General features: G+C 43.3%; 1 protein-coding gene across 5 annotated transcripts in view; it reads left to right on the forward strand.

Moving 5' to 3' along the window:
- The window catches only part of DNAH9 (dynein axonemal heavy chain 9), a 264,304-nt gene that overhangs the window by 75,077 nt on the left and 165,419 nt on the right, over positions 1-23,808 (forward strand). For all 5 annotated transcript variants that reach the window (XM_072940756.1, XM_072940754.1, XM_072940753.1 and 2 more), the window contains 7 exons: positions 34-164; positions 509-635; positions 5,020-5,172; positions 6,370-6,495; positions 8,733-8,972; positions 9,315-9,475; positions 22,949-23,105. In XM_072940756.1, coding sequence (XP_072796857.1) covers positions 34-164; positions 509-635; positions 5,020-5,172; positions 6,370-6,495; positions 8,733-8,972; positions 9,315-9,475; positions 22,949-23,105 — 1,095 coding nt within the window. The remainder of the gene's footprint in view (positions 1-33; positions 165-508; positions 636-5,019; positions 5,173-6,369; positions 6,496-8,732; positions 8,973-9,314; positions 9,476-22,948; positions 23,106-23,808) is intronic.

The following is a 23,808-nucleotide window of genomic DNA, read 5'->3' on the forward strand; positions in this document are numbered from 1 at the left end:
GATGGCTAACCTTTTCCACATTTTTATTTGCAGGATTCTAAAAGATTTGAAGGCATCGACAATGACTTTAAAGAGCTAGCTTATGATGCTCAGAAAACTCCAAACGTAGTGGAAGCCACCAACAAGTCAGGTCTTTATGAGAAACTGGAAGATATTCAGAGCAGGTGATGGTCGGCTTGCAGCCTCTTGTGTAATGGAGGAGGCGGCGTCCCCTTTCCCCTCTCTGTCTCTAAGGTCCTTGCCTTATTTAACTGCCTCAGTGAGAGAGTGCGTGTGTCTGGTGTGTGCCTTGATTTGCCAGTGTGCTCGGATAATCTGGGGCATTATTACAGGTGTTTATTCTGATGAAAATGTACCAGGGTGGATGTTCGCACCCACTCATATGTGTTCGACGCGCTGATTTCTGTGTGTAATCCACGTAGCCCTTGTTTGCCTTTAGGTGATGTCTATGTACCTATACCTGGGTACATTTGGGCCAACTTAATTAGGACATTCTTTGTGCCCTCAGATTGCACCTGTGTGAGAAGGCCCTGGCAGAGTACCTGGATACCAAAAGGCTGGCCTTCCCTAGGTTTTACTTTCTCTCCTCTTCCGACCTGTTGGACATCCTCTCCAATGGCACAGCCCCGCAACAGGTAAGTTGGGGAAGTACTTATAGAAACACCCAGAGGACCAGGGAGCTCTAGCAGGAGAATTTCAGTTCCCCGTTATGCCTCCTCCCTGGCAGAGTGCGTATTTCAGACCTGCGTTGCCATCGCATTGTCCCGAACCTCAGAGCTTTCTCCCTTCCCACCACTGTGGCTTCTCAGGGTGCCCCTCCAGCCCAGTTTTGGCTGTTACTCCCTAGAGACAGAGAAGCTTTGAGGATGGCAAAGGCAGAAGGGGCTAAGCCTTTTCAGAGAGTGCCTCTGATGTGATTCTGAAGAGAGATACAGTAAATAGCGGGCAAAAGTAATAGCTAAAATTTCCACGGAGAGAGAATTTTGGAAGTTGTATTAATGGGACATTGAGGTGGTTTATATGAGTGTGTATGAGGAACCCAAAATTTGGGGTTCTAGCCACTGATTAACCATATAGTCTTGGGTATACCACTTCCGTGTGACAAAACCTTCCTTATCTTAAAATAGAAGCCTCCCATGTTACCATTTTAAAAAATATTAAAGTATCTATCTTTGTCTATCTGACATTTCAATTAGCATTAATCCTTCTAGGTCCATCCATGTTGTTGCAGATGGCAAGATTCCATTCTTTTTTATGACAGACTAGTATTCTATTTTATGTATATATATATATATATACATATATATATATATATATATATATACACACACACCGTATTTCTTTTATTCATCCATCTGTTATCATTTATATGTGGAACCTCAAAAACAAAACATGAATAAATGTAACAAAACAGAAACTGACACAGATACAGAGAACAAACTAGTAGTTGCCAGAGGGGAGGGGGGTTGAGGGACAGAAGAACTAGGAGAAGGGGATTAAGAGGTACAAACTACCAGTTACAGAATAAAGAAGCCACAAGGATGTAACCTACAGCATAAGGAATGTAGTCAGTATTATATAACTTCGTATGGTGTGTACAACCCACTGTGTTGTACACCTGAAACTAATATAATATTGTAAATCAACTGTATTTCAATAAACAAGAAAAAAGTAAAACTACATATATATGTATATGTATCTTCTAATGGAAGCACTGTTGTATTTTGAGCTGTAGACAGTGGTTCTCAAACTTGAACGTTCCCCAGAATCACGTGGAAGGCTTGTTAAAATACGGATTCCTAGACGCCACCCGCAGAGTTTCTGACTCAGCGGGTCTGGGTGGGGCTGGGGAATCTGCATTTCTAAGAACTTCCGAAGAAGTGTTGCTGCTGGTCTGAAGACCACATTTTGAGAACCTCTGCTACAGACCATGGAGTCTGGGTCTCAAAATGACCAACAGGAAGGAAGGATGATGTCTCTACGGTATGATCCTTTAGCTTCCCTCCCTTCTCACCCAAAGAAGGTTCAAGATTTGTTTGTGGTTCTCATTACCCTTTACACAGAGGGTATACAGTCGAAACACTGCATGCAGAAGTTCCTTGGGTGAGTTCGTCTCCACCTTTGGTGTGACTTTTTTACTCATTTGAAGTATAGTTGGGTTCATCTCTTTCTTTTTACTTTTCTGTTTTAGGGGTTTCCCATCCTCATTGATTTAGTTGTTTAAATACATAGAATTCTGAAAAGCTATGCAAAAAAATAAGTGAGAAATGGCAGTCTTTCCCCCATTCCTTCCAGGTCATCACTGCCTCCCCTCCTCCCACTGAGGCAGCCAATTCCATTAGTTTCTGGTTTCCCTTTCCTACGTTTATCTCTGAAAAAATAGGCAGATGTGCATTTACATTTGTACATATACCTCTTCTTCCTTCCCCTTCTTTCTTACACCAAAGGCAGCACGCTGTATATACTTGTTGGCAGTTTGCTTTTTTTTTTTTTCATAGTTGCATGTCTTAGGAATTACTTCATGTCACCCCATATCAATTCAAAGGTATCTTCCTCGCTTTTTTTAATACCTGCATCATACTCCATAGTCTAACATACCATAGTTTGGCCTTAGGTTATTTATACTATTTTATAATTACAAATAATGTGGCATTGAATTAACTGTAGGCTTTGTATTGTTGGAGGTCTGTCTTTCCGGTAAATTTCTGGAAGTGACATTGCTAGGTCACAGGGTAAATGCGTTTGTGGTCTTACTAGATACTGCCACACCCAGCCCTCCATAGGAGTTACTTCCTCTTAAATCACCACCAGTCATGGATGAGAGCTTCTCCAGCAGAGCCAAAAGATGGCACCCATGCCTAAGTTTTCTGTCTTTGTCATTAATTTTCTTACCAATTAGAATGATGCTTTCGGTTTGTTGGTAAGAAGCAATTACTAAAAAGAGGTTATCTCTGATAATTAAAGCCCCTTTTCCCCTATAGGTTGAAGTATTTATTAAGTAGCCCAGATATGGTGGAATTTAAATATTTATTACATTGACATTCTGTCTCATAACTTTATTTTCATTAATTCTGTGTATAGGAGGGGTTAAGGATCATTGCCAGATCTTTCATGGCTTTAATACATGATAGACTCACTCTTAAATGTTTATTTTTATTTATCTTTTACTTAGTTTGAGTAAATCTTTAAGCAGTCCTCCCCCACCCTCTTCCCCGGGAGAGGAAGAAGGACAGAACAGTTCCCAAGTCCTTCTGTGCCTGCAACTCTGTAGTTTTCATACGTGAGTGGCTGGCTGGGTTTGGAAGTCATGAGTTACAGCAATTTCCCTTCAAATCTCTGAAGACGTAGCTCTGCTGTTTCTTGTTACAGAGAATTCATCTGAGGCCTGCCTGCTTTTTTTTTTTAACCTTTCTAGGTAGCCTAATTTCTTTCTAGTTAAATCTCTATAGAAATAAACATTTAAATTAATTTTTAATTTTTGAAAATGTCTATATGTTAAGATATTGCTTTATTTTATTAATTTTTCTAACACGTGATGAGGTTTTTCACTAGGAATTTCACTGTCTTGGAAAAGTTTTCTTTCAGTATGCTGTTATGTAATATTTCTATTCCAGTCATCTGGATAATTTTTTCCCTCACGTTAATCATATTTCCATGAGTTGAGATGATTACTTTCCTATATTCATACATATTTGCATATATCCATACATATTTTTCTCTCTTAGTCCTCTTCCTTGGTGTTCTTCTGTAGTTTCTCAAGTTCATCCACCATGTTTAATTTGTGTGTGTTAATTTGGTCCTTTTGTACTGCTGATGTTCCAAACTGTGCTGTGTCATTTGTTGGTTTCCTTATTTCTCTACCTCTACCAACTCTTCTTGCCTTTGACCTCGTATTTCATGGAGTTCATGTTTTTCTTTTGCTTAATTCAAAACAAAATGATGTGATATTTTTCATAACTACCTCTTTTCCTTTATTAAAAGAAGAACTACTTCTTTTTCCTTTATTTTTTGCTTTATTAAAGCTTCTAATGTATACGCTTACTCTGTCTCTTGAGTCCTGCTTTCTCCTTTTTTTAAATTGTGGGATAACTTAATAGGTCTCATGTTAGTTGTTGTTTTTGTTTTAATCCGCTATTTGCCCTTGGATAAAGAAAGGTCTGTCTCATCCCAGTATTTGCCCCGAGTCACTGTGGGTGGCATCTCCTCTAGTACCTTCACAGTTTACTTCAGCACTCTTAGAATTTTTCCTCTCGTCTCATAAGCTAGAGAGCTCATTGTTGTAAACCTAAGGGCCACAACTCAGGGTACCAGCAGACCATTGTATTAAAAACAACCTCTGCCAGGGGCAGCTTTCTGTTTGTTGTTTCTTCTTCACCTGCTGTTCCTCTCATCTCAGGACCACAGTGCAGCTCTGTGTAGCATCGGTCCTAGAGTTACTGCCCAAGGCATCACTGTAAAGGGCCTCTGTGTCACGAGACGCCATGCTAGAGAAAAGCCCTGTCACGACCAAGCTTTCTGCTCGGTGTGGGCACGCTGACTCTGGCTTTGGACCCTCCAGAGGTTGATCTACACCAGAGTGGTTCCTACAACTGAGTCATTTCTTCCACAGGCCACTGTCACCACTGCCCTTGACCCTCCAGGTTTGGGCATGTTAGCATTCTTCTTCAGACTGTCCCCTGCCTATCTCCTCCTATAGCAGTGTTTCTTTAAGAAGAGAGCTTATGAATTAATCATCACGTTTTGTTCCAATCTGTTTCCATCTGTAGTAGATCAAGCAGAAATTAACCAAACTTTTGCAGCTTCATTAGTTTGTAGCTAGTGAGCGATACCCACTAGATCTATCTTCCTTTTACCCAATCCAGTTGGCTCCCGTCTTCACCTTCTCTTTGTTCCCACAAGCTTCCTTCTAAGTGTTTGGTACCCAACGCCCTGATGGTTGCCAGGGGTAGACTCTAAGCAATGCCAATAAGTGACTTCCTGGTCATGCTCTCCACTCCTTTGGCCTGGTTTCCGTCATAGGTTCAACGCCACCTTTCCAAACTCTTTGACAATATGGCCAAGATGCAATTCCAGCTAGACGCCAGTGGGAAACCAACCAAGATAAGTCTTGGCATGTACAGCAAGGAAGAAGAGTACGTGGCCTTCAGCAAGCCATGTGACTGCAGTGGGCAGGTAGGTAACGGAGAAGTCCTTCCTCTCTCAAGTGTCTGCGCTCACATACAGATGGCATCAGCCTTCAGAATGGCCCTTGTGACGTTGGGCCAGAACTGCTGTCTGTGCCCTGGGACGACCAGTTCCCTTGACTCAAACCAACATTGGGGCAGCTTCCAGTGCCCGCTTTCCTCTCCGGGAGGGACATGTGTCAATATCCATACATTTCCCTTAACCAAAGACCTGTGCAGAGAGGAATAAAATGCACGTAAACAACTACCTGAGAGGATTTCAGAATGATTAGCAGCACCAGGAGACGTTCACATGACTAGCCCTGGAGCACCCCTCAGGGGGTCTGGGACACTGACATCTTCCCTGGGAAAAAATGCCCTTTGAAATCGACCATTTTTCTGAGAGGTGACTTCTCTGTACAAATCCACCTTGCACAGCTGTGCCCCATGGAGGGCCAACTGCCACCTGCTCCAGGAGCTGCTGGCTCCTCGTTTCCCAGCTACAATTCACAAAACACAAAGCTTGCAATGGTTCTCTCCTAAAAACGCCTTCCCATCTTTCACTGTCACCACTAAAGTATGATCCCTTCTTTGTTCGTTGTCCTAAATGATCCAAAAAAGCATTGTGCCCGCAGTTCTAATCTAGTCCAGAGTAACACCTGGAGAAAGACCTTTTACAGTGTTCTACCACCTTCATCACCATGTATCTTGGAAGGCAATTCTAGTGCCAGAAAATAATCAGACACTCTCAGTTTCATGAGAGGGCCCCTGGGTTTGACTCATACCTTGAGTGTTCTTTTTGTAGACCCAGAAAGCATTTAGTTGGAAAGTGTAATCCTGGCCTATGTCTCCATCCTCAGTGTGGACGATGTCATGACAGTCCATTGACTTGTTTACGCCAGCTCAGCCCAGGTTAAGGTTTCCCTGTGTGAATTCTGGGTGGCAGCCCCAAACCTCCTGAACCTGCTGCCCCTCCTGTGGGGCCAGTGGGCACATCCACCTGTCATTAATTGAGCCTGGTTCTCACCTGTCACTGTCCGGTGTTACACAAACGAAATGTCTCCCTGTGCCTTCTGGCGGTCATTTAGGGTTGGACATCACGCCTGGGCTCCATTTTCTTCACTCCCCTAGGCTGACTAGAAGAAATCTGTATTACTGAGTACGTCTTCTTAGGAGCCCAGTGTCTAACCCTGAGTTCCTCCTTCAGGTAGAAGTATGGTTGAACCATGTGCTTGCTCACATGAAGGCCACTGTGAGGCATGAGATGACAGAGGGTGTAACTGCCTATGAAGAAAAGCCCAGGGAACAGTGGCTCTTTGACTATCCAGCTCAGGTATTCTCCAAACCGGGACTTCGTGGGCCCCATCCTCTACTAGCTCTCTTCCTCGGTGACCTCTGTCACCTTCCTGGGGATGCCAGACTCACTTGTGCGTCACAGTCAGGAGAGGCTGGTCTGTGAGGGCTCAGCAAGAGGGAGCAGGGGAATTGCCAGCCATGACCTTGGAGAATGAAGAGTTGTCCATGTTTACTTTGGCTACAGGAGGGAGAGAATATGAATAATTCAGCTCACTGGCCCAGCCCACTCTGTCTGTGCCAAGCTCTTCCTGTTGACCAGCAGGAAGCAGGACAATACACCCTGCCCTGCTGGGGTTACAGACTGGTGTGGAGTCAGTCACTCACAGGGCGGCCGGGTGTGACGATAAAGGAGGCTCGGGGTCCTCGGGGAGCATGTAGCTGGCTATCAGGGTCCAGGGATCACCCTCCTGAGAGTGTAATGTTTAAGCTGAGATCTGAAATAGGAGTGAAGGACAGAGGGAAGGAGCATCGAGCATGGGGAAGAGCACAGGCAAAGGCTGGGAAGTAAGGGGAGCATAATGTCTCTGAGGAGCTGAGTGCAGCTGAAGCAAGAATATGGGGAGGAGGGAGCAAGAGGCAGTGGATGGAGTCTGGAGAGGAAACTAGACCGTCGTATAGACCGCGATAGGGAGTCTGATTTGATTCTGAGATATGTCTGAACCCTTTACCAGACTCTCAGAAGGGTAATAAGAGAGAGGGGAAAGCTCATGAGATTTTTTAAATGACTCTGCTTCAATATACCACTCCTCCCTCCCCTGTTAATGGCTAGTACAAGTGTTAGTGTATTGGGTTACAGCTGTTTGGTGGCAATTGAAGCCCTGGGTGTAGATAAGGGTGTCCTTAGAAAATACGTGGACTAAGATGAGGGTGTAGAGCAAAGCCTTGAGCATCATTCAAAGGCTGAGTAGGCAAGGAGGAGCCAGTAAAGCAGAATTGAGAAACAGTACCTTTTCAGGTAGAAGGAGCACGAGGAAATGGTAATCATGGAAACCGAAACAAAGTGTTGACAGCAGGTAAAAGGTCAGTTGTGCCAAACACATCTAAGAGATCAAGCAAGATAAAGAGGCCAAGGAATATCCATGAACTTGGTGAGGCCACTTCAGTGGCGTGGTAGAGAAGAGCGACGTTGCAGGAGGTTGACAAGTGAGAAGAAGGTGGGAAAATGTTGAGAGCGAGTGCCGACAGACAGTGAGAAGAGAGATAAGCCAGTGCTGCAGAGGGGAAGAGGTGTTTTTTTTAACAGTGTAATTGGCACATCACATCCAGAGCATCCCAACAAGACCACAGCACAGGAGGAGCTTCTTCACAAAATCCAGTGTGTCTAAATGCAGAGGCAAAAACAGGTAGATTAGGGAGAGGTGCTTTTTACTACAGCAGAATTCTCTCCTTCACAAAGGGAATAATCCCCACCATGATTCCTGTTTACCTGAATCAGAATTTTGAGGCAAGAAAATTTGTTACCTCTCGTTGCTGTGACAGACATCATCCAGAGCAGTGACACTTCAGGTGACCAGTGTCTCTAAATCCTGCTCCATGGATAATCAGAGCCATCCATTTGCCGTATTAAGTTTCTCAGCAAACAGAAGAAAAGTTCACTTGAATCACTTTTTCCATTCATTTGTTTTGAATCTCTGAAGAGTGCAAATCATATTGACCACACTGAATTCCAGTGTAATTCACCCCAACTTTCAAGAGTAAGCCTTTCAAAGTTCTAGGTTCTAAGAAATAAAAAATGTAAGGAAAGTATTATGGGCAAGAGAAAATATGTCACACGGGGTCAGCAGTGGCTCATTAAACTAGAATACTCTGACCACAGCAGGTTCCAGGAGAACAGAGCAAAGACTGTGTGTCATTGAGATGTTCAGTCGGCATACCAGTATTCTCCCCGGCACAGGAAGGATGCTGCCGCTTGGGAAGTGAAAACAGGAAGATCAGTGCAGCAGCAACGTTGACCAGAGCGAGGCTTTGGTTGTTCTCAACCAAATGATACATTTTTCAAGAGCAGAAAATGTTTCCCCCACTGGTGGTGTACCCACTTCACATCCCCAAGGATCTAGAGCCATGTGACCCAGTGGATCAGTGCTGGTGGGAGAGGGAGGGAAGGGGCATACGTCACCCCCATAGTTACATTCTGAGCCTCTGCTGAGTAACGAGTGGGCTGGTTTTGGAGACAGTCCTGATAATGGCTTTACTGAGTGACTCTTGGTACCACAGGTGGCCCTGACCTGCACTCAGATCTGGTGGACCACAGAGGTGGGTGTGGCATTTGCCAGGCTGGAGGAAGGCTATGAGAACGCCATGAAGGACTATTACAAGAAGCAAGTGGCTCAGCTCAGAACCCTCGTCACTATGCTGATGGGCCAGCTCTCCGAGGGGGACAGGCAGAAGATCATGACCATGTGTACCATCGACGTCCACGCCCGGGATGTGGTGGCCCAGATGATCGCTCAGAAGGTGAGGCCCAGACTTGCCAGAGTGTCACTCTTTGTGGGTAGCTGCACCACAAAAATTTGGGTTAGGCCAACTCACATGTGGCCAGAACATGGGGCCCCCAGACTCAGCACTGGCCAGAGAGCTGGGTGAGGATTGTGGTGGCTGCGCCTACCTTTTAAATTCTAGCAAAACTGTAATCCAATCAGCTCATGCCTTCTGTGCTGTGGTGGGCAGCATGCTGCTCTCTTGACTGGTAAACAACACCCAAGTCATCCGGAGCCCTGTGTATCCTGTGGCCCAAGGGCCTCCTGCTACCTGTTGAATCCTGTGATTCACCCACCTGTTCTGCCGGTCTCCCTCTAGGTGGACAGTGCCCAGGCCTTCCTCTGGCTGTCCCAGCTGCGGCATCGCTGGGATGACGAGGCCAAGCACTGCTTTGCCAACATCTGTGACGCCCAGTTTCTGTATTCCTATGAGTACCTGGGAAATACACCTCGCCTGGTGATCACGCCTTTGACAGACAGGTGAGCACGGCATCAGCCACTGACGCCCAGGCCATCCAGGGGCAAGGCCACTGTCACTTGTATTTGTCCATGGAGCTGCAGGTGGAAAGCCTGACTTAACACAGCAGATGCGAAATAACACAGAGTGTGTAGGGCAGAGGCCTTATCAAAATACACCCCAGAGCTAATCCATGAGCTGTGACTTTCTGAGGAATGACTGGGCAGTCCCCCACCCCGGGATTCTACTACCAGCTGCAGCACATACCAGCTCTTTGACCATGAAGAACTTAGGACCTAATTCTTAATTTCTTCATCTGTGAAATGGAGGTAGTAACTGTTCCTGGAAGAGGGAGTAGACCCTTGACTTTGGGGAAAGTAGTTACTAAGAATCCTGGGAAGATGGGTTAAGAGTCAGACTGTGAAGTTTGAAAATTACATCCTTTGTCCAGTCAGTAGTAATAAACTATTAAAATTTTTCATCAGAGGAGTAAAGCAATGAAAACTTACTTTATGAAGATTCCTGAGAACCTGGGCAAAGGAGAGTGAGGACAGGGAGATAAGGTCGTGGGCCACATGAGAAATGGTATATTAATTCTGCAGAGTTGCCTATAAATTCTGTTAAAAGCTGGTGCCCTTTTCCCTTGTAATCCCACTGAACACTAAATCTCTTCTTCTCCGAAAAGAGCTGCGTATCTGAGTGACAGGCTCACCCTACATAAGTGACTTGTAGGTAAGGAAGGGATTGTCGTGAATTGTGAAGGTTGAAATGGCCAAATAGGAGCTGGGCCATCTTTCACTTAATTTTCTCTCTGCCTGTGTTAAGTGTCATCGCCCATGTTCTGGCTAAGTCCTCAGATATATTTCCAAATGACGTTTTGTTAAATTGTAATCCCTGTGCTCATGGAGTGAATAGGAATGTGTCCCAAGTCCAAAGCAGTTGGAAGTCCCTGCATCATCCATAGAGTCAGACCTCACGGTACATCTCGCCCCATGCTTTTCACTTTAATTCTTTTCTCTGCCCAGGCTGGAGGGATCTTCCATCCAGAGTCCCACTCAGCCTGCTCCCCACTTACTCTTGCATCTCTCTTTTGTGGGTGCCTGCAGAGGTCACTTCACTATCTCCACTCACTCCCCACTGCATTTAGACTAAAAGCTGGATTCCTCGTGGAACCTAGTGGATCCTGCCATCTGCCCTGCCGTCTCACCCCCTGCTCTCCAGCCACCTGGCCTTCTTTCTGCTCCTCCATCATTTAAGTTCATTTCAACGTGCAGCCTTTCACACACATGGTTCCCTCTGCCTGGGCTGCCCTTCTCCACGCTCTCCGTTCCACTGTCACTCTCTCCTCCTTTCTCGTTCTGCTCCTAGTTCTGAGGAGGCCTTCCATGACCACGCCTTCTAAAAGACAACTCCTCCCACCTCACACAGACACACACACACACACGCCACACACACACACCTACAACCACACACATAGCCACACACACACAGCCACACACACACACATACCCCCATACACACCAGGTACAACCACACACATATATAATACACACACAAAGCCGCACATGCAGCCACACATACACACCTACAACCACACACATAGCCACGCACACACACACACACCCATATAACACACACACAAAGCCACACATGCAGCCATACACACACCCACAACCACATACATAGCCACACACACACACACACACACACACACGGAGCAATAACCCTGTGTGTCCTTCTGTTTATCCTCTCCCTGACTTTTCCCACATTCTGAAATGAACTTTCCTTTCTGGTTCTTCGCAGCATTTCCCTTTGGAATATAAACTTCTCGTTCTCAGGGACTTCTGTCTGTCTTGTTTGTTGCTGTTATCACCAATACCTAGTAGGTGTTGAATCCATTCATCTGTTGATAAGTAAATTGTTGCTGAATATTGAAAACCTGGATCGTAAGAACGACTGAATCAGGAAGGGGAAGTCGACTCAGAGGAGGAGTCCACACAGGACTCCGTCTGTCCTTGGCTCCCAGAGAAGAGGGAGCACGTCTCTGTCTTCTGCTCTTATCTGGGCGCTGCCTGTCCTCCCTGCCCCAGCTTAGGACAAAGGGCAGATAAGGTCAGTTCGGGGGGTATGCCAATTTCTCTGCAGCTGGGACAGTAAAGGCAGCAGCAGCTCTGGGGGTTTGAGCATCTCAGGGGTTTTACTTGGGTTTTCCTGGGGCACAGTCAGTTGGAGGGGCTCATTAGCTGTGGGTTCAAGGAAAAGTTTTCCTACCTCAGGCTTCATTCAGAGTGGACCCTCTCATGTATCTTGTCTTTATGGTGATTCTCAGCAAGACACCCACTCTAAACAGGAAGGACATCTGATACAACATTCTCCTTTGCAGTGAGTTTTTCTGCCTGCCTTGGACTATGAGCTAATGGTTTTGGAATTTATATCGCTTGGAACAGAGTAACGAAGCTATTATATATTTGAGCAACTTGATTAATGTCTATCTTTCACTCCGGACTATATGTTCCACGAAAACGTTGACTTTGATTTGCTCACTGCTCTGCCCCGGGACCCTGCACTGTGTCCAGCAAATAATCTGCATTCAAGAAGTGCTTCTTGGCTGAATGCAATGGAATGATCTCTGAGACTCAGGATAATGTGCCTGGCTTCCTATACCACTCAAAATATTTCCTTCCTTCCCACTGACACATCAGACATTATCATTCCAAGCGATAAAAAGTACAGGACTTTTCTTTTCCCTGGGTGTTCACACCTGCCCAGGAGTTGAAGAAGATAATGACCTCTTTTAGATTTAAAGGTCTCTGGTATGCTAATGCCGAATGCCTCATAGAAGGGAGGGGTAAAGTTTTGACAATGAATTATTTCTGAAATAGGCATTTATCACCTCTCCTATGAAATGATGCAAATAGGAACTTTGAAGGAAGATTAGCTGCAAAGAATGGTGAATACTATGTAGACCTTGACCTTGTTCTGCACATTAGATGCTTTTCTGATGAAGCAGTAGGTAGTGAATATGTATATGGCAAATTCCATTTTCTCATTGACTTCCATTATTATCTCAAGAAATATTTTGCCTAGGGGAAAGAAAAAAAAACAACTGGCCCCAACACAGAAAATCACATTTTAAAGAACATTCAGCTTTTGCTGCTGTGTCGCTTAAGTACATTTAATTCTCTCCTGCCAGAGGAATTAATCAAATGGACAATTGATCCATACAACCTCTGCACATTCATTAAAAGCACGACCGCATCACAGTACGTCCGACTGATTATGCCTGTTTCTTTGGAATTTCCCACTGTCTGGATGGGACTTGAATATATAAGTAGGCACAATGGCTCAGCCATTGTCGCAGGACTTTGGCACGATTCTAAGTTGAAGAACTAAATGGAGATGCCTTCTAAGGCTGAACAAAAGCCATTCTCATAAGCTGTTTCTTAACCTTAGGATGATCTCCTCCCCCTGCTCCCCTTCCCTCACCTTCGCACACAAGCGCCCCTTCCACTATATAAGCACTGTTTTAATCAACTGCTTATCAATTTTGAGCACCTCTTAATGTCTCAGGGACTATTACAAGTTGGTGAGAGAGAACTGATGCCAGAGTCTTTGAGGGTGATCTGCTAGATAGGACGCAACTAGCAAAGTCATACACCTTCTTTTTAAGTTTTTTGTTTTATCGAAGTAGAGTTGATTTACAGTGTTACATTACTTTCAGGTATACAGCATAGTGATTCACTGTTTCTACAGACGATACTCCACTTAAAGTTATTACAAAGTATTAGTTATATTCCTGTCCTGTGCATTACCTCCTTGTATCTTTGTTTATTTATACCTAGTAGTTTGTACCTCTTAATCCCCTTGCCTTGTCTTGTTCCTCTCTCCCACCCTCTCCTGCTAGTAACCACTGGTTTGTTCTCTGTGTCTCTTAGTCTGTTTCTGTTTTGCTATATTCATTCATTATATTTTTTGGATTCCACATATAAGTGAAAGCATATGGTATTTGTCTTTCTCTGTCTGACTTAACTTCACTAAGCATAATAGCCTCCAGGATCATCCATGTTGTTGCAAATGGCAAAATTTCAGTTTTTTAAAAGCTTTCGTACAATGAAAGAAGCCATCAACAAAACAAAAAGCCTACTAAATGGGAAAAGATATTTGCAAATGATATGTCTGGTAAAGGGTTAATATCCAAAATATATAAAAAAGCTCTCAGAACTCTGTTATCAAAAAACAGCCAGCCTGATTTTAAAATGGGCAACAGACCTGAATAGACATTTTTTCCAAAGAAGACATACAGATGGCCAACAAGCACATGAAAAAAATGCTCAGCATCACTAAGCATCAGGGAAATCCAAATCAAAACCACAGTGAGAGACTACCTCACTCTTGTTAGGATGCCTGTCATCAAGAAGACAGCAGATAATAAATGTTGGCAGGGATGTGGAGAAAAGGGAACCCTAGTTCACTGTTGGTGAGAATGTAAGCATGTAGCCACTGTGGAAGACAGTATGCAGGTTCCTCAAAACATTGAAAATAGAATTACCATATGATCTAGCAATTCAAGTTTTTATCTGATATTTTTATGGAAAAACTTTGTAATCTGTAAGCAAAGGAAATAAAAGTTACCTGGACATCAGTCTGTTTCCTTCTGATGTAGATTTTGAAAAAATGAAATTGCAATCATATGCTGCAGATAAAATATCATAGACTTTTAATGTAACGTTATAACGTGTGTATTCTCTAAATATTCTTCTAAAACACTCTTATAGCTAGATTCCCTTCTACTTATAAGTATCCCAAAATTTATGTAATGTAACCATATTATGGGATATTTAAATTACATCTAAGCTTTTACTACCAAAAATAAGGCTGCCATGAACTCACTTCTATATAAATTTTTACTGTATTTCTCAATACTTCTGCGGAGAGATTCCAAGAAACAGGATCATTAGCTGATCCATACTTCCAAATTATTCTTGAAAAAGGTACTGTTCCCACTCTCACTAGCAGTTTATGAGATGTTCACCTCACAATATCCTCGCCCGCATTACGTATTATTGTTTACAATATTACTCATTTTATAAGTTAAACGGTATCTCGTTTGGATCCTGATTAAGCTGAAACACTTGAGCATTTCATGTGTTTACTGGCTATTACAATTCCTTCTCCCATGAATTTTTTGTTACTGTCGCTACCCATTTTATTATTTTTATGCTTAGAAAGTTCCCGCCCATTTTAAGAGCAGCTTAATAATATTCACTTATATTTTATTATAGTTTATTTTAGTTTTTCCTTTAAATTTTTGAAATTCTTTGGTAAATTTTTTGACTATTGAGTAAAGTGAGTGTTTTCATGAAAACATTTTTGGTTACAAATGATAGAAGCCAAATTAGCTTAGAAAGAGGACTTACTATCTCACATACGCAGGAAAGGAGTCCTGCTCGCTGCAGGGTAACCAGCTGCAGGGCCTAAACAGGGAGACACCCGGGCTTTCTCTCTCCTCTCGGGGCTCTGCTTCCTTCTGAGTGTTGACTTCTTTCTTGCATGGGTTTTCTTTGGCTGGAAAAATGGCCCATGCCTGATCCAGGGGGAAGAGAGACCCTTTCTTTCCCAGCACCATAGTCAGATTCCTTGCAGGGACTCTGATTGATCTTGTTTGGATAATATGTGTGTCTCTGAGCCAGTCACTGCGACCAATGAAATGGGGTATTTTGCCCAGCCTGAGCCTGTGCCCACCCCTGGGAAGGTGGGAAATGCTTTGATTGGCAGCCCCACAGAAATACACTATGTAGAGGAGAGATGGCCTTCCAAAGTATGAAGTCCTGGGCAAGGAAGACTCACAGAAACTATGTTATGGAATATAATTATATATTCTATATATACGTGTGTGTGTGTGTGTGTGTGTGTATAAAATTCAGTTTTTGTGTCTCTAAGAGATCAGTAGACCCAACACATGATTTATGGGTCCTTTCTCTCATTGGTTTGTGATGTTTGCTCAACCATATTCAAAATTTTGAGCCTATCAAACTACCTCAAAGTGTCCATTCTTATTCTGTTTCATCAATACATCAATCCATCCATATGCAATACTTTTTAAGGATTGTAGCTTTGTTGTGAGTTGTAATATTTTTATATAAAGGTCTTCATCGTCTGTCTTCATTTTCCTTTACTTTATTTTTGTTTTAGCTCTTCTGTTTCTTCTTTCAAATGAAGTTTAACCATTTTGTCTAGTTCCAAAATATAAATGATTAAAATTTTGACTGGTGAGCCTTCAACCCTTCAAATTAATTTTGAGAGAATGGCCAGGCCATCTTTATAATATGTAGTTTGTTTCTCTTTATTCATATCTTTGATGGTGTTTCTCAGAGAAGTTTGTAAGTATCTTCCTATAGGTTTTGAGTGTTTCTTATTGTCATCGCTAAGTAGCTTTTAATTCTTTGTTCCTATATAAGATTGTTTCTACATTGTGTATATATTTTAAAACAAGTTTATTGGGCTTTATTTTATGTCAAAAATTTTACCCATTCCAAGTGCACGGTTCAATGATTGTTAGTAACTTCACCAAGTAGTGTAACTATAACCATAAATCAATTTTGTAACAATTTTATGACCTCAGTGAGATCCCTCATGCCCACCGCCAGCCCCAGGCAACCACTAATCTACTTTCTGTTCCTATGAATTTGCTTGTTCTGGACATTTCTTATGAATGGAACCGTGTAATCTCTTGTGTCTGGCTTGTTTTATTTTGTATAATGTTTTCATTTGTAATAGAACATGTGTCAGTAGTTTGTTACTTATTATTTCTGAGTAATTTTCCATTTTATAGATATGACACATTTTGTCTATCCAGTCACCTTCTGTTACTTTTCAGTTTGGGGCTATTATAAGCAATGGCATTGTGAACATTTGCTTGCAAGTCTTTGTGTAGACATATTTCTCTCGGGAGGATACCTAAGAGAGGAATTGCTGGGTGGTATGGCAGCTTTATGTTTAACTTTTTGATAAACTGCCAAACTATTTTCCAAAGTGGATGGATCATTTTACATCCCCACTGGCAATGTATGAAGGTTCCTGTTTCTCCACATCCCTGACATTTACTATTATCTGTCTTATTTCTTATTCTAGTGGATGTGAAGTAGCGTCTCATTCGAGTTCTGATCTGCATTTCTCTAATAATGATATTGAGCATGTTTGCATGTGTTCATTAATTATTTGTATATCTTCTTTGGCATCATTTCTGTTCACATCTTTTGTCTATTGTTTGATTGGCCTGTCCTCTTTTTGAGTTGTAAGACTGCCTTGTATATTCTAGATATATCACGTATGGGTTTGCGTATATTTTATCCCAGCCTATTGTTTACCTTTCCATTTTCTTAATGGCATCTAAGTACAGAAGTTTTTAGTTTTGATGAGGTCCATTTTGTCAGTTTTTTCTTTTATGGGACATGCTTTTGGTATTGTAACTAAGAAATCTTTGCTTAATTTCATTGTATCTTTAACTTTCTTTTCACTTGCATGTAGGAGAATATTGATTTTTGTAAATCTCCTATTCTGTCCATCTACTGCCCTGCATTAAAAATTCTAAGAATTTTGCTCTTTAAAAAAAAAGCATTGGGGGAAGGGGGAGGTAATTAGGTTTACTTATTTGTTTATTTTTGGAGGAGGTACTGGGAATTGAACCCAGGACCTTGTGTATGCTAAGCGTGTGCTCTGCCACTTGAGCTGTATCTGCCCTTCAAGAATCTTGCTCTTGAGTCCCTTTTTTCTAACCAACTTCTAGAATTTCTAATTATATTTGAACCATAATTAAACTATTTAAGTTTAGTTATTAGGTGTGTGCTATTTTTGGTAGAGAGAGCATATGTCAGTCATTGCTCTCAGTTCTTCCTGTCATGTTTTGAGAAAGACATTTCCCAACTAGCGTAGGCAAACAAAGATGAAGGACCTCATCACTGAGCAGCACAAGGTATAGGTCTTAGAATCGGAGGTATTTATGCTGAGGACAATTTTCAAAATTTAAATAGTAAAAAATTATAAAATGGACAGATTTGTTTTAGATTGAGGCTAAGGACATTCTTCTTCTTTTAATGCTGCTTCTCGTATTAAGCCAGGAACCTATCAAAAGCCCCGGAATTCCTGGGAACTGCCGTCTAACCGCAGCGCCCCATTCTGTGTACATGCAAGTGCTCAGAAGATTCATTTGCACTTGTTCTTCTTGAATTTCACTGTATTGGGTCTACCCAATCATTTTATATTATTAAAATTATTTAGAATTTTGGTCTGTCTTCTATCCAATTATTTCTTTTTTTAACATTTTTTATTGATTTATAATCATTTTACAATGTTGTGTCAAATTCCAGTGTTCAGCACAATTTTTCAGTCATACATGGACATATACACACTCATTGTCACATTTTTTTCTCTGTTAGTTACCATAACGTTTTGTGTAAATTTTCCTATGCTATACAGTATAATCTTGTTTATCTATTCTACAATTTTGAAATCCCAGTCTATCCCTTCCCACCCTCCACCCCCCTGGTAACCACAAGTCTGTATTCTCTGTCTGTGAGTCTCACAGACAATTATTTCTTAATTCAAGACATCAGGGGTCTGTGTCCCTCCAGGTAGATATTGTTGCCTCCATATTCGTTCTCAGTTACGATTATTGAACCGTGTGGTGGGTGGAATTCTAAGAATGATCTCCAGTGACCTTTTCCGGTGTATAATCTCCTCTTCTTTGAGTGTGGATGGAAACTATAAATAGGATGACATCACTCTCATCAGTGTATTTTGCTTTATGGCAAGAAGGAAAATTTTCTGGTGACCCAATATAATCACATGAGCCCTTAAAAGTAGAGCATTCTCCTGGCTGAGGGCAGAGGGGGAGGTCACAGAGGTTTGAATGACATGCTAGTGCTGGTTTCGTAGCCGGAGGGAGCCATGTACAAGGACGGTACAATGGCTTCTAGGAGCTGAGAGGTCCCCAGCCAGCAGCACCCACTGAGTACCTCAGTCTGACAAATGGTAGAACTTAATTCGTCCAAGAACTCAAATGAGCTTTTGGAAGCAGATTCTTTCCCACAGTGTCTAGATAAGGGTCCAGCCTACTAATACGTTGATTTTGGCCCTGTGAGACCCTCAGAAGAGTCACCTTGACCTCTGACCTACAGAAATGAGAAATCCATGAGTGTTGTTTTAAGCCACTTAGTGTGTGGTAGCAATAAAAGATAAATACAAACCAACTATGATTTCACCAACTCTGGGATTAGCCAGACCACTTTTCTGGAATAGCCACAGTCTATTCATAGCTGAAATCAAGATATAGCACCTCTGATAGTTTGTTTAATCTTCCAATTGAATAACTATATCAAAAAAAGGAAAGCTACGTTTCATATATTTATTTATTTTTTAAATAATACCTTGAAAGTGGATCAGCTCTCTCCCTTCCAAAGCACTTTCAGATCTCTTGTCTCATCTCGTCCTCACAAGAGCCTGGTGGGTCAGATAAGAACAAAACCTGTAGACATCGTTTGCCCAAAGAAAGCACAGTCGACTTCAGCTCGCTATTAGGAAGGCCTTTCAAACAAACAGAACTGACCCATGGTGGAAGGGGCTGGCTTCCAAAATAATAAGCCATGCCTTGCTGGGAGGAAAGGCTACACAATCAGATTTGAAGGGTTTGGTGGGGGACAGCCTGGCATGGTTAAAAAGCCAAGCCTCTGAGGTCTCCCAGCACTAAAGGTTCTCTGCTTTCCAGTAAACAGTCAAACTGAATCAGTCTTTAACCGTGCTGGGGTTAGCTGGCTAAGGCGAGAGCTCCTCTTTCAGAATTCCTTGCCATTTTCACAATTGCAGTTGTTTTTGAAGCAGCAGATTTATCTAAATTTTTTCGTGCAAAGAAAATACAGTGTGGTGGCCCCGGTGATGCTTTTTTTTTCTTTTTAAGGCACCAAAATTTAGTAACCTAGCCGGGTTTCACTAACACTCTATAGCAGAGGCAAGATTTGAACTCAGTGTGTCTGACTCCTGAGTCCTTGCCGTAAACCATGATAGCGTGCTCTGCCCCTTCACTAAGAAGCAGGAGCAGAGTGGACTTAGGTGTTTAAAGAGGTGGACAATCTAACAAGACTGCAGATGGAATCTGTGGAGGGGAAAGTGTGTCTCGAAGGACTGGGCTGTCCTGTGGGCTCAGTGGCCCCGCATGACCGCAGCCCCCTCTACACAGAAGAAGAGATACTCTTTCTTTCTTTGTGTTTTTCTCATGGCCCAACCAGAAGCCCCACTGTCCCTGCCTTAGTTATTAGAACTCCTTAGACAGTCCGGTTTCCCACCCTGAACCTCAGTCTATCCATCTGTAATTTAAGGGGATTTGATTAGATTAGTTGATGTCAGAAATTCCTTCCGACTGGAGTTCTATTATTACGGGCAAATACGTGTATGTATATTGGCATTGCCCCTCAAGTGCTGCTTCTGGAGATAATCAGAAGCTCAGGAGATGCTCAAAAAGAGACTGACACCCAGTTCTGAGGGTTTCTTTCAGGAGATTCTTGAGATTTCTGTGAAAATTCTATTTCTGTGAAACCTTGTGCTTCTGGACTCCAGATTGCTTGAGCGCCCTGCCGCTGCAGAGAGAAGAGATCTGGGGTTGCCCTCCAGCTGGCAGAGGAGGTGGCCATGGACAGAAGTGGGCGGGAGGGAGACTGGGGAGGAGAGTTGGCTGGAGGCCAGGGTTACACCAATCCAGGCAGCTGCCTTTCCTCCTGTGGGGTACAGGGCTGCAGCAGGCCCACTGAGCTCTGGGAGAAGCTGGAGACTGGGTGAGGGCAAAGGTCTGGGGGCCAATTTGGAGCCAGAACTCGGCCAAGGAAGGCAGGTGTGATTAAGGCTGCACAGGGAGCTCTGAAGTTCTAGCTTCCATGTTGGAGAAAAGCATTGCCAAGTGGTAGCAGTGACCCAGCAAGGTGAGATGGGACCTAGCTTTTACGTTAACCCCAACTCACCTCACCTTGTGACTCACCGAACACATCAACAACTCTAACATGAGCCTAGTCCACGGGGAAAAGTGAGGCAGCTGCATGAACCCAGCCCACCGGGGGTTAAATGCAGCCAGCCTGTGCCCCCCCACACCCCATTACACAGGACACTGCATGAAGAATAATACTTATGCATACTCCTCTATGCCTGGGGAAACTGCCTTCCTGGATTTCATTTTCAAAAGCTGAAGCAGATACAGGAATTTCAAACTTAAAGAAGAATTCAGGGACTCCAGGTCTTTTCAAAACAATTTTGTTTTAGTGGAGAGCCTGTCACCAGCTGGCATGAAAGGTGTTAACTCAGGGTTTCTGGTCAACTCTCATTAAGATTCAGAACCAAGGAGAATTCATTTCAGAGGCCCCCTCAGACAGCTACTCCCCATCCAGCTTGCAAGTTAAGAGCCTCTGTATTGATTTTCTAGGTATTAAAAAGTTAGGCCAATGGCATATTTTTAAAAGCTTTATTGACGTATAATTTACATGTCTTAAAGTTCACCCATTACAAACGTACAAATCAATGATTTTAGTAAATTCATGGAGTTGTGCAGCCATTACCATGTTCTAGTTTTTGAACATTGCCATCCCCCTGTTTGCAGTCAGTCCCCACTCTCAACTCCTTTCCTAGGCAGCCGCTGATCTGCTGTCTTTCTCTGTGTTTTCTGGACATTTCATAAATGAAACAACATGGGGTCTTTTGCATCTGACTCCTTTCACTTAGCGTAATGTTCTTAAGGTGCATCCATGTTGCAGCGTGTCAGTACTTTATTCCATTACACTGCTCAGTGGTATTCCATTGAATGGATATATCACGTTTTGTTTATCTATTCACTGTTGGTGAACATGTAGCTTGTTCCCAGTTTCTTAGTGTTGTGAATATTGCTGCTTTGAACATTCCTGCGGAAGTCTTTGTGTGAACAAATGTTCGTATTTCCTTTGGGTAACTTCCTAAAAGGGGGATTGTTGAATCATATGTAAGGTTCACTTTTTAAGAAACTGTCAAACTGTCTTCCATAGTAGCTGTGCCATTTAACATTCCCACCAGCAATGTATGAGATTTCCAATTTTTTCACATCTTCGCCAACACTTGTTATTGTCTTTTTTATCATAGCCATCTTAGTGGGTGTGTTGTGGCATCTGATTGTGGACTTAATTTGCATTTCCCTAATGACCAATGATTTTGAGCATCTTTTCGTGGACTTATTACCCAAAGGCACATTTCAAACTAAATAGAAATATAAGGCCTTTTTTTTTTTAAATAGAAAAGGAATATAAGGCCTTTTTTAAAAAAAATATCAGAAACAAGCGGAAAGCTGAGTTTATTTTATTGTCATTAGTAAAAATAGTCACAGGGGGATTAAACAGATTGAGTGATTGATCCATTCATTCATGAATTTGTTTGTTTCATGAATAATTATTAAGAGACTATGTGTGTGCCTGGAGCTGTGCTAGTTCCTGGAGATGAAACAATGAGTAAGACATAGTCCTCCCTTCGTGTATCTTATGAAGATACATATGGAAGATGTGTGGGCCATCCTGTTAGAGATTACAGTGGAATACAGTGGACTGGGAGCTCAGCTAAGAGACCTCTGCCCATTCACTCCAGTGTTGAAGGGCCTAGGAATACTTAGGGTGAAGTCATGTCAAAACTCAGCGCCAAGGGGTTAGTAGCCAGCAGCCAACAAAGACCAAAGAGGAACATGATCCAGGTGGACCGGATGGGGGATGGAGAGAGAAACAGGCACGGTGTGCTGTGTCTGTGCATCGTAGTCCGTGCAGGCAGCTGTAATGAAATACCAAAGACTGGGTGGCTTATAAACAACAGAAGTTTATTTGTCACGGTTCTGGAGGCTGGGAAGCCCACAGTCAAGAGCCAGCATGGTCATGCTCTGTGAGGCCCTTCTGGCTCAGAGCCAGTGCCTCCTCTATGCGTTTCCACCTGATAGAAGGGGCGAGGGGCCACTCCAAAGCCCCTGTAATAATAAGGCCTTATGCCCGTTCATGAGGGCTCCACCTCCATGACCCCATCTCCTCCCGAAGACCCTACCTCCTCATGCCACAGTCTTTGGAGGTTGGGATTTCAGCATATGAATTTAGGGGAGGGACACAAACATTCAGACCTGGGCAAGTGAAATTGCTCTGCATGGATGGACTTATGAGCACTGAGGGTGGGAGAGGGTAATGACGAGAAATGGGCCAGAAGAGTAAGATCAGGAAGGGCCGAGGGAAGATCCTCTGGTACCCCTCAGGGACGGAGCATCATGATCGGCCTTTAGAAAGTTCCCCCCACAGCACCGTGGGGAACTGAGTGGGGGGCTCTGGGCTTCTCTTTACCGAAAACATGTCAAGCCCCTTATGACCTTGAACCTCAGCTCCATCTCACTAGGACCCAGCAGGGCCTGAGCTATTTGTGGGGCCACCTGTGGCACTGAGAATGACCTCACCCTCCTGTTTTGGCAGGTGCTACATCACTCTCACCCAGTCTCTGCACCTGACCATGAGTGGGGCTCCAGTGGGACCTGCAGGCACCGGCAAGACGGAGACCACCAAGGACCTGGGCCGAGCACTGGGCATCATGGTCTATGTGTTTAACTGCTCGGAGCAGATGGACTACAAGGTATAGGCCCAGCTTTGGGGGACTAGGGACTGGGCGGCAGCCCAAACCACTGGCCGGGTTTATCCACACCCCCTGGTCTGGCTCAGAGGCCTAGCCAAGGAGGTCCCTGCTTCTTCACAGGAGCCCTGAGGACCCTTGACCCCTGCAGTTTCTTTACCTCTCTGTAAAGCTTAGCACTGGGGAGTCTGATTCCACTGAGGAGCTTTGTGACCACAGATGGATTGCTTCACCTTTGGGGTCTTCCTTTTGTCATCTGTAAAATGAAGAAGCTGAGCATATACCCAAAGGCCTAAATTCATTATTTGACTCAGAACCACAGAAAGGCTCGTAAGTGGCTGATATAAAACCTTCACATAAACGTCACAGATGTATCTTCCGTGAAAGTGGGCATTTCCCCAGAATTTCTGAGAGGTTAAAATATTCTCCTAGGGCAGGTTTGACGTCTAAAGACAGACTAGATTAACCTCTGCTCTTAGCCAGAGATGCACAGAAGACAAGTACAAGGTGAATGCTCTTCGTTCAGGCATTTTTATCATATCATCATTTGTGTAGTTAGTGTGTTCCAGGCTCTGTGTTGCAGAGCAGGCAAGAGGAACAAGAGGCCCATTTGGCCACTTCTTAGCAGCATTCTGCTCACAACCAGACATTCTATAGGTTCTTTTTTTAAGAGAGCATGATAGCGGGTTGTTTCACAATCTCATTG

This window comes from Vicugna pacos, chromosome 16 (genome assembly GCF_048564905.1).
Source record: "Vicugna pacos chromosome 16, VicPac4, whole genome shotgun sequence".
NCBI lineage: Eukaryota > Metazoa > Chordata > Mammalia > Artiodactyla > Camelidae > Vicugna > Vicugna pacos.